The sequence below is a fragment of the Diabrotica undecimpunctata genome, chromosome 4, assembly GCF_040954645.1.
Source record: "Diabrotica undecimpunctata isolate CICGRU chromosome 4, icDiaUnde3, whole genome shotgun sequence".
Lineage (NCBI taxonomy): Eukaryota > Metazoa > Arthropoda > Insecta > Coleoptera > Chrysomelidae > Diabrotica > Diabrotica undecimpunctata.
In genome coordinates, this window is record NC_092806.1 from 146342853 (window position 1) to 146361385 (window position 18533).

Consider the following 18533-nt stretch of genomic DNA (forward strand, 5'->3'; position numbering starts at 1 on the left):
AAAAAATTTTAAGTCAACTTGCAACGCCTCTAAACGTTCCAAAAAAATGTCCTACCCTACAAGTAAGACCTCCACAGTTCTATCACTTGTTATTTTGAAGAAAGTTTACGACAATTTAGTGATTTTAAGTTGGAGAAAGAGATTATAGTCGAATGGAGGCAATTCCGGTGAATAAGGTGGATGTTTGAGTAATTGCAACCCTAAAACTCGAATTGTTTGCATGACAATATGCGATTTGTGTGCAGAGAGATTGTTCTGCAAAAACAAAATACCTTTGGACAACTTTTCGCGACTTTTCATAATTTTTACTAGTTTCCGAAGTCTCTGAAGATATTATATCTACATAGTAATTCCACTGGTCTAGGCTAATTGGATATCAATAGATACTCGTATATGATTATGCCGAACTTGTAAATCAAAGCTTTTAGTTTTATATAATCTGGAATTTCTAGAGTCTGAAAACTTTGTAGTACACTTTTTTGAACAATTTTAAAGACATTTTCTGTCACAAGGTATAATTTACCTTTTGATTTTTTCTTTATTTGATTGTTTCTATCGAATATGTTTTAGGTGATTTTGTAAATGAATATTCATGTTACATTGTTTTTTCACATTGTAAAATGTACCACGACGTATTCTTAGTGTTTCCTTGTGTAAACCACCTGCGGAAACTTGTCGGAAAGGACGAAATAACTACATAAATAAAAAATGAGTTTATTTTTTGTTTGAAAAACATGTCAACATTCCTAATCTAATAAATCTACGAAACCACAAAAACAATCAATCCAAAACACTTACTTTGTACACGAGTTTTAGTACCAAACACGTGATTAGTGATCGCTTGTTATTGTCCGGGTGGATTAGTGTTCATTCTGATAATTACAAGCTATCAAACTCTTGCGTACTCGATTTAAAAATAAGGTAAACGATACTTTAAAATGAACTCTGGATTATTTATAAACTGTGGGAGCGTGTACTAAGTAAAATTTTGGCTACCGTTCAAATTATAAACATCTGTTGAATTTATTTTTTCCGATTCGAATACGATGCTTGATAACTGTGAGGAAGGAAGTTTCGACAAAACGGAATGTATTCTCGAAATATTGGAGTCACATGCTTTTTAATTAGACTATTGTAAAATTAAGCTACCAGTTAAACCAGCTGGAGAAAGAAAATGGAATAACTCAAATGATATACTACTAGACGGATAGGGAAAGATCATTATGGAAACATAAGAAACATTACTAGATGGAAAGAATCCATAGAGCAATTATTTCAAGACTACAGACAAGCCTTTTCTCCTTCAACCTTTTTATTAGACAAATCTGCTTATTTTTGGGTCTTTGGATTGTACATTCATGTTGTATTGTCACTTCATCTTGTCCGTGGTCGGCCCACACTTTTTCTACCCGAATTCAAACAAAGGCAAAGACTAGAGCCCTGTCACACATGCTAAAAACTCTTAAGAATCATGTACACCAGAATACACTCCAAACTAAAATTAAATATTAGTGACACGCAATTGGACTCTTAGACATTAATCAAGACATCATATTATGTATGTATAGATCATATCATATTATTTATGCATTTATTTAACTCTTACTCTATTACAATATTATATATGCTGATGATACTGTCATAACAGCCTGAGTGGATCACGTTACGACCGTGAAAGAGTTAAGAACAATTAAGAAAACAGAAAAAAAAAGATAAAAGGGCAATAAAAAAACTGCAATATCTCGGATATATGGATGGAGAAAACACGCCATGAACAAAAAGAATCAGAAGAAGACGAATACCTTTGGCTAAAGAATCTAAAATGGTTGCATCTCAAAATAACTCATTAAGAGCAGGTTCTTCAAAGTTAGAATGGCTATGATGATTGCCAACCTCCGCAACGGAGATGGCACGTAAACAAGAAGAAAACATCAACAATAATATTCTGCAAATTGGACGACATATGCTCTAAATTACACCAATATAGTTAGTTACATGTTTTCGGTACACAGAAGTTTTAAATTTTGTAGATCTGTCAAAAATCAGCTAGTTTTAAGATGACATTCTTTAAATTTTTTTGTAATAAATCTTGTCGATATCAAATTACATAAAACCCCATAATAACTCTTACTCAAATTACATAAAACCCCATAATAATTTTCCAACTCTTGTCCTAGCACTAATCTGTTTTTTTTTTGTTTCAGGGATGACGGCTAAATGAAAATGGCATCACCTACACCTTCAATAGAATCAATACCTAGAGCAAGTTCAATTGGATCATTCGGTGATCAACACGACTACTTATCATTATCGCCTTTGGCGGATTCACCATTGTCAGTAAGCGGCTCATCGCCCCCAGTAAGTGACTCAGTAGACAGAGACAGTGATCACTCTGAACTACATTGTCAGCAGTGCAGAGAACCCGTTTCGGACCCAAAATTGTTAGCCTGTTTTCACACGTTTTGTAACGCTTGTCTCGAAAAAAACAAACTCATCTGTCCACGTTGCAACACTGAATCAATCGAGGGCATCTTGAATAGCCTTCTCTTCAACACAGATAACAGCAACGATTTCCATTCAGCTGCTGTCCGTTGCACAGGCTGCAAACATAAGAAATTAGACGCAGTCGCCCGCTGTGTCGAGTGTGCCAACTATTTGTGTTCCAATTGCGTCATGGCACATCAATTCATGCACTGTTTCGAAGGCCACAGGGTTGTTAACCTGCCGGAGATCAAAGATGAACCCAAAAATGGAGTAATCTCCAATGGTATCATGGGCATCATATCCAATACCGAAAAAAGTATGATCTGTCCTCGTCATAAAGCAGAATTGTTAAAGTATTATTGCCGCACGTGCGCCGTACCAATTTGTAAAGAATGTTTAGCTTTGGATCATCCCATTGGGCTCCACGACTATGAACACATCAGCGAAGCTGCACCAAAACAGATCGAAGCTATCCAACACGCTGTAACTGAAGCAAAGAGCAAAGCTACCGATATCAGAAATATCCTTAAAAATGTAGAACACGTTTCCAGTCGCCTCCAGATTCAATATCAAAAAGCTCAAAACGAAATCAATGACACTTTCCTATTTTACAGATCCATGTTGGAGGAAAGAAAGCAAGAACTTCTCAAAGAATTAGAGAGCGTTTTTAGTGCAAAACAAATCTCATTGGGCGTGGCCACGCAAAAGGGCCAGGAAACGTGCGAACAAATTTACAAAACCTGCGAATTTGTAGAGAGACTGAATAAATGTGCAAATGTTGTTGAAATACTTATGTTTAGAAAATTATTAGATAATAAATTACAAGGTCTTTTAAATTATAACATTGATCAAAGCGTGCAAGCAGCATGCGAGTTGGAATTCGTATCAAACTATCAAGCCATACAAGTAGGCGTCAGAAATACTTTTGGTTATGTGAGATCAAACTCAGAGCCAGTAGTGGGTCCAAGCAAACAGCCCCCTATCGCTAGACCTACCGGCGGTGGTGGTTCAAGCTCCAGCGGTAGCAGCGTCAACGGAAGTTCTGGTAGTCTAAACGGTGGGATGATCTGTTCATTTCCCATGTCCAACTCAAGTCAATCTACATCTCCTTTCGAATCAAACATAATCAGCAAACGATTCAGTAGTGCCAACAGTTTGGGTCCGTTTTCGACGACAATGGGAGATTTAAATCTCAATGGTATCAATCCTTACGAGAAGTGGTCCAACGGCGGAACTACGGACAGTATTTTTCAAAATGGAACCGCCGATCCGTACGCGTTAAGTGGTACCACCCATAATGACCCCATGTTAGATCTGACTTCTAAACTCATGTCGACTGCGATCTTTCCCCCGAAATCTCAAATAAAACGACAAAAGATGATTTACCATTGCAAGTTTGGAGAATTCGGTGTTATGGAAGGACAATTTACCGAACCCAGCGGAGTAGCCGTGAACGCCCAAAACGACATAATTGTTGCCGATACGAATAATCACAGAATCCAAATCTTCGACAAAGAAGGCCGATTTAAGTTTCAGTTTGGCGAGTGCGGTAAACGCGATGGACAATTGTTGTATCCCAATCGCGTCGCTGTAGTGCGCACATCCGGGGACATTATCGTTACAGAACGGTCTCCGACACATCAGATCCAGATCTATAACCAATATGGTCAATTTGTTCGTAAATTTGGAGCAAATATCCTCCAGCATCCTCGTGGTGTTACCGTAGACAATAAGGGACGAATCGTCGTTGTGGAGTGCAAAGTTATGAGAGTGATCATCTTCGATCAAACCGGTGCGGTACTCCAGAAATTCGGCTGTTCGAAGCATTTGGAATTCCCTAATGGTGTTGTCGTGAATGACAAACAAGAAATCTTTATCAGTGACAACCGAGCTCATTGCGTTAAAGTATTCAGCTACGAAGGAGTCTACTTACGACAAATCGGTGGAGAGGGTATCACCAACTACCCTATCGGAGTAGGCATAAATGCCAACGGAGAAATCCTTATCGCAGATAATCATAACAACTTCAACCTGACGATTTTTACCCAAGACGGCCAGTTGGTGTCTGCATTGGAAAGCAAAGTCAAGCACGCGCAATGCTTCGACGTGGCCCTGATGGACGACGGTTCCGTGGTATTGGCCAGCAAGGACTACAGGCTCTACATATATCGTTATGTGCAGGTACCTCCCATCGGCCTGTAAACGAACGTTTCCTCCAGGCAGGGTCTCCAGCCGCCATTCCCAACACTTTTTGTTGATGCATTTTTGAATGGAGTGGGCGGATGCTGGTCTGTTAATTATATTATTTTTTAAAGTTGTCAAAATTTTCACGATATTTATCGTCATAGTTTTGTACTGTATTTCACATGTTGATATTTTAATATTTAACGTTTGACGATGCGAAGCTGAACAGTCGCTACTTTGGTGGCCTGTCGCCATGTTGTATGACCAAATTTATCAATTTTTAAAACAGGGATTTTATTATTATTCAGATTAGAAATGTTAACCAAGCATCGCACGGTGCCTGGGCCATTGTTGTAATTTAAATTTGAGCAGTTTCCGATGATAATGATCTATTTTAATATGCGTGTATGATGTTGTGTATGTTCTTAGAATAGCGCCTTGTTGTTTGCGGGATGCCGCGTTGTTACGGACCCTAGTCAACCATATGAACTGTACTTTCAATTTAACATAGTAGTATCTCATTTTTATTATTATTATCTTATTATTATTATTACGAATAATTGTTCCCTCTTTTCCTGTGGATGTTTGTATACTATAGAGTGCCGTGCCACTCGGGACACACCCCGTAGTTGGCAATTTGTTTTTTACGTTTATGTATTTTTAGTTTTGTTATTCACATTTAATATTAGATAATACTACGTGTGTGGTGCATGCGACATCTTTCCACCATCTCTTATTTTTTTACTTAGTTGTAGGTTTTTGTAGTAATATATTTGTTTGTTGATGCTGCCAAGTTTAAGATAGAGGACGTCGGTTCACTACACAAAGATCGGCGTCCTAGGGCGCCATAAGCCTTTCAAGACTATATACTTAGTAGCTAGGTTTTTCGTTCATTATTACTCTTGTTACCTCGAGGCGAAACCATGGACAATAGCTCAACAGTTAATTAAGTAATCTTAAAAAAATATCCAGTCAGCGACAACCTTGTTAAGATGTTTCAATTATAATGACCATATTATATGAACTAAGCGACAAATTCCAATTCACCCATCAAATACTGTCTTATTCGGTGAACATTAATAAACAAGATCAATTTTTTGTAGCACTCTTTTAACTATTTCTCGTCTGGTGTAGTCATCACCTACTCCTGTAACAACTAAACCCTAGATTCAGTGACAGTGGAATTGAATAATCGGTTATGAACAAAAATATTTTGACAGTGAAAAAGTCACTTTCCCTAATAAGCACTTTTCCTAGATATTTTTATTTTGTTTCAAGATACTTCACTTAGAATGAAACGTCTTTAAACTTAAGTTGAAAAAAAGTTTTGATCATTTACCTTAAATATAAAACTAATTAGTGTAGTATAACCTTCTGATGTAACAACTTAAACAAGGTTAACATAAAAACTAAGCTGACAGGGCATTTTTTCGATATTATAGTTGAAGACAATTGGGCAACATATCCTGCAGACTTTTCTTCGCGTTTATTTTTGTTTTGTTTGTTTTTATATTTTGATAACAATTTGCCACCACATGACAATTTTTTATTTATTTTATTTATATATTTTATATGTAGAAGTTGTAAGTAAATCGAATGTTTTGAAGTTAGAAAACGGTTCTACGTAGGAATTACACGCCACTTATTTAATTCCAACCTTACATTACTTGTAGAGTTAAAAACGCAATCAATCCTTAAACCTAGTTTACTTGAAAGATATATGTTGACATAGTCCGAATATGAGCCCACACCACATTTACATTGATGTAGATTAATGGTTTTTGTGTTTCGGGCCCTTCAGAATGTGCCAACGTATCTTCATAAACGGTTATATATTAGCTTAAAACAAAACAACATGCAAATCAGTCGCTTCCTTTGACTCACATGCGTGAACGCTCGACAAAGGAAATATTACTGCAACTCGGACGCGATTCAAAAATTTGTGCTTTGGAGAGAAGATAACTTGAATACCAATTCTTAAAAGTCTGAAATAGATTTTAGTTTAATAACATTCAAGAACATTTTTTTATTTATTGACTTTGGTATATACTTCTATTCGAGCCAAGTAGTTGAATATCAATATTTTAACATTAATTGACGTGATTGGAAACATTTATTAGTGATAAAAACTATATCACTTGGATTACGTGTCAAAGAACATAAAGTCAGTTATCAAATACCACACCGCTGATGGATACATAACAACGTACACCCTAAAAGCTACACAAAATATCATGTGTGTAAATATGTGCCTGTTAAATAACGGATCATAAATATACAATGAAAATAATTAAAAGCTCATTGATAAAATTGTACTTTGAAACTTTTAATGATCTGATAGAACTGAGCAGCAGCATTTATTTTCAAATGGATTCAGAATATTCAATCCCACCGACTGCGCCAATTCATAGTGCACGTACAACCTGAATCATTCTGAACATTCTTGTCTTACAGTACTATTAGGTTGGAGTTAAATGAATGTTAGAGTATTTTATAGTGTAGATAAATAAACTAAAGAACAATTTTTTTATCAACAACATCGAACTCCATGGTTTCATCTCGACAGAACTTCAAGTTTTTTATGATAATTTATCTTATTTTTATTTAAATTATATCATTGTTGTTTTTTGAGATCAGAGGCGATTAGTTCGCTAAATGTCTTAAAAGGGGCTGAGAGATCTCATCCCGTACCAGCCCTCGAAGAGAACCCTGCGGCACCCGGTTACTTCGCACAATTTCCGTCTCTCGGTTCCCATCTGACAAGTGTTGTATATGTTGTTTTAAAGTGTCTTGTTCAGAGCCACTCTATTTTTTCTATTGTTCTTAGACGTCCTTGGATGGGTACCTTGAGAAACGGAAATCTCAGAACGACCTCGGTGCAACATGGCGCTCAGTTTTTATTACTGCATTTTTAAACTTGTTGTTATTATTATATTATATTACTTTAATGGTAAAAAATTTGTTCGTAAATTAAATGTACATTGTTTTGTTTTTCTTTGATTTTTTGTTGTAAATGCTTTTTTTAATTAATAATACCATTCTTGCAGTTTTCACTTAGTTTTTTATTTATTTTACTTTTTTTTTTAGTTGTAGAATGAAGGGAGAAATTAGTTTTCTAAATATTCAATAATTAAACGGTTTAAACTCAACGAAACTTTCAACTTCCGCGATCGCTAACATAATGCCAAGTCTGTCCGGTCGTTGTTTATCTCTATAAAAATATCAAGGATATTTCTCAAAAATAAAAACTTTAAATACAGTTAAAAAACGTCTTTTTGTGATGTACTACTACTAAGCGGTTACCAAAGGGATTTAAATATCCAATTATGTCAATCCAAATCTTTAAAGTTAGCCGCATTGTGCAGCTATTACTATGAAAGTATACTTTTGTGAATAAGGTTTATTTACTACGACCATTATTTTTCATAATATGTGCTTCTTTCGTTTTATAATGCTTTTAAGTAGTTCTATATTATTGATATGCAAATAAAATTTATTCGAGACCTAGTCTATACAGGCGCTGTAATGGCTCATCATCTGCATATTGTATATACAGAGTGGAGTGTCTGGAAACACCGAATTATCTCTTATATGGATCTCCGAATTATATAAAGACAGGGATACACGTATTTTGCAATATAAAGATTTGAAATTTGATGTTCGTAACGTTGCAATATTTACCATTTTTCTGATATCGTTAGGCACTTTGGGTTTTTAAATGCAACACCCTGTATATTTTACCTTTATTGAATTCTCCTCTTTAATACTACTTCAACCGTATACAATACTTTCGATTTTATATAGTCAGGAACGTCTTAAAAAGATAAAACAAAAGCCAAGAAACGCCTAATTGTCTCGATAAATTTTTTGATTTAAACTATGTACAATTAAATTTGAACATAATAGTTAAAAGTTGCTTAATGTCTGCCTAACCTAATTAAGAATTCAAAATGTCCTCCTTTGTTATTTTGACAGTATCCTAAACGATTATAGAATCCGTCTATTGCATTTCGATTAGTAGAAGGTAAGCCACTTGAGTGCACTTCGATCTCTGACGTCACACGTAGACTGGATTATGCGAATTCGCCACTTTTTAAATCTAAATTAATGTACATTTGTCTTAAAACGTGGCATTTGACATAAAACGGGACATTTGACTACATGACATTTGTGTAAAATGTCACATATTATGTCAAATATAAATTAATTTTGATTTAAAAAATAGCGACATCGCGTAATCCCGTCGTCGCGTGACGTGAGAGGTCAAAGGTTAAAGTGCACTTAAGTGGCTTATCTTCTACTTGGATTCATCTATAATTATTTTCCTTAGGTCTGCAACACTTGCTTATTTAGTTTTATAAATTTTACTTTTTAAGTATCCCCAATAAAAAATAATTTTTAGGATTCAAATCTGGTGAAGGATTAGGCTATTCAATACCTAATCTATCAATCCATCGTCTGTGAAATATCTTGGACATTTTAAATGGTGCTCCGTCTTGCTGAAACCATATCTCATTAAAATTGACTCCAAACTTGGTTTTTTAGTTCAGGTAGAATTTCGTTTTCTAAATAGCATTTCATAACTATCTCTTGTTTAATTTCTTTTAATAAAAAACGACTCAATTAACTGAGTTTCCACTATACCGGGTCATACCTACATTTAATTTTTGTGATCTATAAGTATGATTTTCACGTATCCAGTGCGGATTTACCTCACTCCAACACCTTAAATTTTGGCGATTTACATTCCCACACAGTGTTAATTTGCTTCGTCGGAAAAACATATCTTGTTAACCAAGTTCTCGTCACTTACAATTTTATTTATCATTTCCTCACTAAACTGTATTCTACGATGATAGTCATCTTCATTTAATTCTTGCGACAACTGGATTTTTTAGTGTTTAAATGAATTCTTATGTAATACAAGGCTACATAATTAACTACATCATGTATTTGTGCAGCTCTGCGTGAGGATCTATGTGGATTTTCAACGAAACACTCCATAAAATGTAAAGCTTTATTGTAATTTATAACAGTTTTTTATCTGTTCGAATATCATCTTTACGCTTTATAGCTAAAACGCTTTACAATTTTTTATACAGGTAGGAGAGTGGTTTGGAAAAGTATCGTTGAACAAGTTGGCTATTTTCTGTCGTCGTATCTCTCCATTATTAAAACAGTAATCCGCTCTTTTTCATTAAAAAACCATCTATGTTGTAGAGCTTTTAAAAACACAAAAAACAACTGTAAGGTTTAGTTATTAATACAATTTGTTTTAGAAAACTTCTCAATAAACGTCAAGCTATTGTTAGTTTTATGAATTAATATCAAAATCATACCATTCTATGTTTACTGAATTACTTCAAGACTATTTGGCACTGAGAAGTTTTATTTACTTATGACCTTAACTATATAAAATACCAGGTGTTACTTATGGTTGAACTTGTATTGAAGTGAGGATTCCAATAATAATATAATACGCAGTGTTGGATTGAAAACATTAAAGTGAATAATAAATCAGAAAAATGGTAAATCTGGAAACATGGCAAGAATCAAATTTGAAATCTACATATTGAAGACTAATCGTATCCCGGTTTTTGTACAATTCGCACCATCCATTTAAAATAATTAGACGTTTCTATACTTTTTGCCCACTCTGTATATATGACACTTGTTTCACTTATATATTTCTACATTATGCACAGTATTTTAGCGTTTTTTTAACAAATATCCTGGGTGTGAATATCTATATACCTACGGACATGGAAGAAATGCATTTTGAGATTAGCAAAATTAAGTTATTATTTAATTATCGGCATATACATAAAAATTAAGTGTTGCAAGTATCTCGTTGAAGAATACGTTTAACAGCCCTAGCTAGCCGTTATCTAAACCACAAGAATCCCTCAATAGCCAATGTAATTCCACAAGTGCTCGTTTAGAGACAAATATCGGTAAAGGCGAGTTGAATAACGACAGACACGGCCATTTTGTTAGCGTTTAGCCCTCCGCAAGGAATTTCTCCCTTTCATTCTGCCTAACGATTGCCTCCTCTCTCCCTCCCTAAATCCCTCCCGAGTGTACGGTAGGTAATGAACGCACGGCACTGCTGCTCTACAGCTATCCTCTCTATATAGTACTTTTGTACCTAGGATGTAAGTGTAATTGATATTCCTTACTGAAGCTTGTGTAATTTAAAAAAAAGTAACTTTTATTGGAACAATCTTCCTTGGGCCCAAATATGCAAAATCCTATATAACTAGTATAGGCATGTGTGATTTTTTTCTTATCATAGTCACTAGTATTAGTAGCATATAGTAGTTTTTTGAAATTTATGTAGGCAGTTTTCTCAGTATGGCTGAGTTGAAAGCTAACGTTTTTTCGGTAAGACTGAATTTAAACAACACATCTTTTTCTGGTAACGGACTCTAGTGATAAAGCAATTGCCAGAAGTCCTACCAAATTGGGGCCAAGAATAACATTCTATCGAATTTAACAGACATAATAGCTAATTTATATTTTCAACTGGTAGGTATTACATTTTAACTCTAGAAGAACAATGCCCAGAAACTTTAAAATCTCCGACAACTTTGTAGGATGTTCTTGTTAACAGAGTAGTAACATTCTAAACCTTTCACACTTTCACTACTTCTGTTTTATTCACACTCCTGCAAGTTGTCCATGTATATATTTATATGCCAGATGATTGTTTAGTCTTGAATAAACCCACTGTTTACTGTTATAAATTCTGTTTAATTTATTACACAGGCAAATTTAACAGTCATAAATTAGTTGATCATTAGAGGTGTATAGTGATTTTTACGCTGCTACTTTTATCATTGCTACACGGGCTAAATCGTAGGTTATTATAGTTTTTTTAACTTTGTACTAGATATGGTGGCAGTATGAAACTTAAGACAGATATTATGATAATATATAATTACCTCTGCACAAATAGCGATTGAAATTGTAACCAACGTTTTACTGGTTGTTTAGTGCCATAGATATATAATAAATAGAGAATTTCTTTCTAATTTGCCAGGTTTATCGACCACGTGACCTAAATGACCCATGGGAAGGTCACGTGGTCTATAAACCCGGTCCGTTAGAAAGACTGCGCCAGTTTCCTCTATCGCACTGGGGGAACGGGTATGTATTGCAACAGTCAGTCTATTTGTATTATATGTCTATGCTTAGTGAATGTGTGCAATCAAATTCAGCGGAAATTTTGGGTAGTTCGGAAATTTTGGAGGAAAAATGCATTGGAAAAATAAATTGACTAGTTATAAAATGTTTAGTTAACTGAATCAATTGGTGGAAGTGGGGAGGTAGCAACAAAGAAAATTAAATAGTAGTAAAGCTGCAGGCATTGACGGAATAACAAATGAACTATTAAAGATTGCGAAACAATGATGACAGATCAATTAGCAAAGCTCATCAACAAAACATTACAATACAACAAAGTACCCAAAGAATGGAAAATAAGCGTACTAATCCTGATCTTTAAAAAAGAATCTGAAAACTATAGAGAAATCAATCTATTAAACACCACGCTGAAACTAACGACAAAAATTGTAACCAAAATGTGCGTTCGGTGGAAATGTTAGTGGTCAAAAGTCTTTGCGGTCCTGATACAAAGGAAGAAATGGAAAGAAAAAAAGTTTAATTAGCAATTAGAACCAGGCCAACGTTTTTCGTATCTGTACGTATATGTACTGCAGACAAAAGCTTGATTGAACAACAATTTTACTCTCCCCAGTCTCTTCATCGAAGTTAGCTCAGCAGGTAAGAAAATATCAGTTCCAAAAAGTTTTAATGACTACAGACTAATCGATGGTGTCATGGCTATATTGTCAAACCAGCCTGCTCAGTAAGCATCGGTCTTCTTCAAAGCAGCCGAGTTTTTAATGAATCATAGATTACCCACACCAACGGAGCATATCGTGTGTTCATTTTATCGTAAGCATATCAAATTGAAATCGTTAGATCTAAAATAAATTCATATATAATTGATAAAAATTTATTTCCAATGAAAATATAAATCAAAATCCTACGTGCACGCTGTAGATCAAAGCTTAAAAAACGATACGGTACATTTATTATGAGTTCAAAGTGGTGTATGTTTTTAATAGAGATGGACTTAACAGATCATGGTCACGTATCGGAACGATGTTTTAGTTACGCAAAGATTGGAGTTCTGTGGAACAAAAGAAATGTTGGAAAAAATGCCGAATTCGGTCCTTATCCGATATAATTAGACAAATCAAGATATACCCATACTAGAAATATCACATTGTATCATCAAATACAAATCGAAACATGAACAATTCTTTTAAATTAAACAACTCATGTATTAGAGAGCCAATCTTAAGATTTATTTTGTTATTTATTGGCAGAAGAAGTACTTCAATTACTACTACTATAGTTCATTTTATTTATTAGACAATTGCAATTGTTTGGTCACACTTTTTACGACAGTTGCATCTTAACAAGGCCTGTAAAGAATTAAATTATTTTGCTATAAATGTCTATGGATAGTGAATTCTTGTGAAGGCTGTACAGAATAAAATAAGAAATATACGAGCGCCTTCCCATATCAGTTGGCTTAACGTTAGATTGGTAAGAAAATTAAATTTTAGGGAACAAAAATAAAAGCGCAGCGTACATTTTAATGCATCTCACAACATGTTTGTTGACGCATAGAATATGTAATATTAACAAAAAAAAATGTGAACTTTTACCGCTGAGTTACATCCCGTTTATTTTTATTGACATCCACAATTCTTCGAGGCATAGTTTTTACCAAGTTCTGACAAAATTCTAATGTAAACGAATCCCATATTTCTTGCAATTGTTCCTTCAATTCGTTAACGGACCTGGTAGGATGTTTTCTCAAAGCTTTTTCATTTCGCGCCATAAAGTCTCTATCGGGGACAAGGCGGGACTGTTCCCATTCCAGAAGTGGTATGCCATGGCTTTCAATTCATTTTAAACTCTTTTTGAGGTATGACAACCTGCGCGGTCCTGTTGGAAGACAAATCTTCCGCTTATGTTAAAAGGTGTTCCATAATGAATAAAAGAGATTCTTCTGAAATATTCAAATATTTTTCCGTGTTTACAATCCTATCGATAAAATGTTTCCCACACCTTTAGACGACATGCTGCCCCAGATCATGACATGTAGGAAATTAGCCTTTTCTATTCAGACAGCCGGGATGGAAAGCTTAATTTTTCCTGCGATTGACGCGACTCCTACTGTCTCCAACACACACTTCAAATCTGGACTCATCACTCCATTGTATTGAATCCCATTGCGACTTCAATCTTTATGCTCTTTTGATCATCTTAGTCTATTTTTGTTTTGTTGTAATGTTAAAAGTCGCTTTTGCTTAGCCTAAAATAAAATGAAATTTATTAAAAACAATTCGTACTAATTTTTTTCAACTATAATACTTACTTTGTAAGTACCAAATCCTAATTTGTGGGCCTCTCGGTGACATGTTGATCTAGAAACGTGTCTTCCAATAACGTCACTCCATAAAACGCCATATAATTTTCTCGTGGATATTTCAAACGGCAAAAAGCTTTACAATACTACAAAATACATTTGACATTAACTGACAATATTATTGTTTTGATGTCATTTTTTGTAAGGGGATCGAAGTTATCTATATTAAGGAACTCCATGGAGTTAATTTCTTGCATACAAGTTTTTCCAAGACGCCTGTTGTTTGTTCTGTCCAAAATAAAGCATTTAATTGTTACTATTAGAAATTATATTGTTTATTGTCTCAGTAAATTATCTTGTACCACATCTTTCATTTGTTAGATTATTGCTGCTTTTGTTATTATCCCTATTATTGTGCTTGATTCATCAAAGAATGTGTCTTACTTATTTTCGCTCCTGCTCTTTTGGAGTCTATAAATTATATCTTTCTCATCTTGTAAACACAAGATTTCAAGTAGAAAATTTGAATCGATCAAGACATGTGTCCTAAACAGCCTCGTATAGAGTAAACTAACTGTTTCTGTAAAATGACTAACTCTATTTAATTATAAATCAACGTTGTTAACCATTTGGATCAGTAAATTAGTTGCATTAAAATACTTTTGTTGGTTCCTTTAATAGATCATTGGCTTCAGTTACCAGGAATTTCTGTTGAAAAAACCAATAAAAAAATTGCACATGAGCAAAGTATATTTCACGAGAATAAAAATCGGAAATCGAAAAGGTTTCGTTTCATTGCAACGTACTACCGTTCACTGATATGCATATTCACGAATATTTCCTGCTATTTTGGATAATAGATGTAGAATGTAGAATAACTGAACTGATAAAATTTGAATGGGTAGTGTATGTTTAACATATAAAGAACAAAGAATGTTATAACACATAACAGAAAAGCCTAAGCAGAAAGACCTTACAAGACATTTGGCTACAGCCTATACGGTTTGGAAAATTAGAGAAATAGTTATCAACTTTCGTTTTGGAGCTTTAAAAATGATTGTAAAAACAGTTTTAACAAGAAGAAGATAGAATACAAGTTAGAATAAAACTTTAGATAACGAAGAGATGACCAAAAAGACCAAAAAATCCAAATTACAATAGTTGATTTTTGTTCAGAACGAACGTTTTCGGACTTCAGTGAACTTTGAAATACTTGCGCTAATAACCACATCACCAAGCATTAGTGGAAGTAGTTTAAATTGAAAATTACATACTTAAAAGTATTAAATTAAACGGGATGATATCGAAGAATATAGCTTTAACTGTCGGGGAACGTGGTCTGCATTAGCCAGTCAACTGATTTCAAAAAATTAATCTTTATTAAAGTCCGAAAACGTTCGTTATAGAAAAAAATCAACAATTATAATCCATTTGGATTACAGCAGTAGTTTTCATTTCAATGTAAAAGATTTTTTACTACTACGGTATCCCCCGGGAACTATCTCTCTTTAAGCAAAAAGATTTTATTCTATTCGCAATTTCCACACCGTTTCAAAGTCTGTTTTAAAACACGGGAGCTGTGTCTATTAATGATATAAATCAAAATGTAATTCAATATGAAATTGTTTCGCAGGCAGCACTCTTGGAATGAAAACAATTCGATTATCTTCATGAGCACTTCCTATGATTGTTTATAAATATCTTTGTGTCTGTGTATCAAGTATATTTCGTGTCTGCAGTACAAGTACATAACAATTAAAATAGTCACGAATCTGTTGCGATAATACTATTCAATCTAGGCGCCCAACTAATTAAACAAAACCCTGGTGATATAATTGCAGAATAATGCAGAAGCGTTAATTAGAAGTTTACACCTTGTTATAATTTAATATTTAGCTCGATATTAATGATTAAACTTGTGATGAGAGACAGTTATTAAGGTTTATTCAAGGCTAACGCTAGATTTACTTAACATCTCTCACTCTTATCTGAAAAAACGCACAATTTTAGCGTCGATTCTTGGTTCCAATTTAGGGGTTTGTCACTTAAAACATGTTACGTTTACCTTAAAGTCAATTAATATAGGGAACATAAAACTCTATTGATTCAGGTGGAGAGTGTATATAGGTAGTTTCTTCTTGTATGTTCACCACACGACACATCGCACTCCCCCTTAACTTTCGTTCAGAACGCGGACCAGGAAAATATACAACATGATCAGAATTTAGATTCGTAGGTCCAGATATTTGGCAACAGGGGGAAGTAATGTAATTTTTTTGGAACGGGAGTTATATGTTTGGAACGCATATTTTAGCTGAAAAAGGTAAGTCAAATAAAATTAACTTGATAGTCGATACGGAACAATATTGGCACTTAAATATGTTTGTCATTTATTTAATTTTTGACTATAAGACGAATACATTAGTTATATTTTGGAAATCAACTCGATACAGTTTTCTGTTTTTCATCTCTTACTAGTTTTATTAGTCTATCGATAAATCTTTGTAGCGTAAATGAGTATGTATCATACGTCTGTTGAATCCTTGCAGTGGGATTTGTACTACGAAAGACAAGATATATACCCACACAGCCGAAACCAGAAAGTATCACAGACGAAGTAAGAACAGAAATAAAACGTAATAAAAACTGTTAGATAAATTTTACATTGAGATAAAGATGCCTTTGGACAAATAGAAGTTTGGGATATGGTAAGATGAATAGGAAATGATAGTTGAAGGTAAAAGCGGATAGCGGGTAAAAGATCCAGAAGAAGATCTCGAGTACGATGGTCGGATCAAATAAAGGACATGACTGGTTACTCATTCTCCTAAGCAAAACAACACGTACAGGAGAGAGATAATTTAACAGAAATAGTCAAACAAATTACATGACGCCACTACATCCTTACGAAGGAGAAAAGATAGAGGAGGAAGATGAATACGAGCATGATAGAGAGATCGATGAAACAGGGCCAGAATAAAAAGCATAATTGAGAAAACAGAAAGCCTTCACAAAAATATCTTAAGGAAGACTAACAAAGAGATCGAATTAAAGCTAAGGATTTACGGCAAGAGCTGATAAGACAGATCAACATCATAATTCTGGCCTTAAAACCCTGTGTGGCTCCTAGCCCCCTCAATAATTGTTCTCCAGTCGTCACTATCCATCGCCTACCTCCGCAAAGCACGCGTTTCCATATTTGTTGTCTTCATCGATATTATGAAGGAACCTTATTCTGGGTCTTCCTCTTCTTCTCTGACCGATGGGTTTATCAAGGAGCGTTTTTCTAGCTGGGTCATTTTTTTCCATCCGCATTACACCAAATCCTACAGTTACAGGAAACGACGTCATCGAGCAGTTAACGAATTTGTATACCTGAGACTGCTCGTCAACACTGAAAGTACGTGTCTTATGCTCTGCCAGCACGTGTTATGTTGAGCTAAATCCCCTTCTTAAATCCTTAATTATTGCGACAAATAATGCGACTCAAACAAGACTATATCATACTAAAAGGGGAAGATTTTTTAGTTTGTCATTTTAGATTCCATACCCACGTACATATTTTATTCGAATTGCATACAAAACGTAATGCGATATATTAAGATAACATAATCAAAAAATCAAGAAGGGGACAGCAAATTACATTGTATAGTGTAAAGGGAACAGATAGAGGATCTAGAGTTACGATTCCTGTCTAATGGTAAACAAACGCAATCAAGAAAAACATTGATGCCCCAGATATATCTGGAAAATCAACCATTGCAACATTTATTGATACATAACAGAGACGTGGAAATCATACTGCCAGGATCTATATAGAGAAGGACAACACCTGGAACATACCTTAACTTAGAAGAGGTGGAGAGGGAGCCAGATATACTAGAAACGGAAGTAAGATTGGCAATCAATGAGCTTAAAAAAGGCAGCAGGCTCAGATATGATAACAGCAAAAAAGTTCAAAAATATCTGAATAAAATAGCTTCACCTAATCTGCAATTAAATATGGCATTCCAGGCAGCGGTTTACTGATTGGACGCATTCTATAATACACAAAAAGGCAGCTTTCGCAAGTGCAACAATTATACAACTAGTTCTATTATCTCGCATCCCAGCAAGGTACTGCTACAAATCATCAATGAGAAGCTGAGAACTTTCCAAAGAGAAAATTACCAAAAGAGCATGCCGGGTTTGACAAAGGTAGAGGCACACGAGAACACCTTTTGAATATAAGACAAATAATAGACAAGTCAAGAGAATTTAATATCCCTTTATACATCTGCTTCATAGATTATCGCAAGGCGTGCTACCAAGTCAAATTACATCATTTATGGCTGATATTAAAAGAAGTGGGCATGCCAAAGCACTTTCAAATGAATTCCACCCAAGGTGTCAGGTAAGGAAATATACTATCTCCACA

General features: G+C 34.6%; 1 protein-coding gene across 10 annotated transcripts in view; it reads left to right on the top strand.

Moving 5' to 3' along the window:
* brat (tripartite motif-containing protein brain tumor) overlaps positions 1-7721 on the top strand; it is a 523432-nt gene extending 515711 nt beyond the window's left edge. For all 10 annotated transcript variants that reach the window (XM_072530457.1, XM_072530456.1, XM_072530458.1 and 7 more), the window contains one exon: positions 2205-7721. In XM_072530457.1, coding sequence (XP_072386558.1) covers positions 2218-4686 — 2469 coding nt within the window. In that variant the 5' untranslated portion in view covers positions 2205-2217 and the 3' untranslated portion in view covers positions 4687-7721. The remainder of the gene's footprint in view (positions 1-2204) is intronic.
* Positions 7722-18533: the final 10812 nt, after the last annotated feature.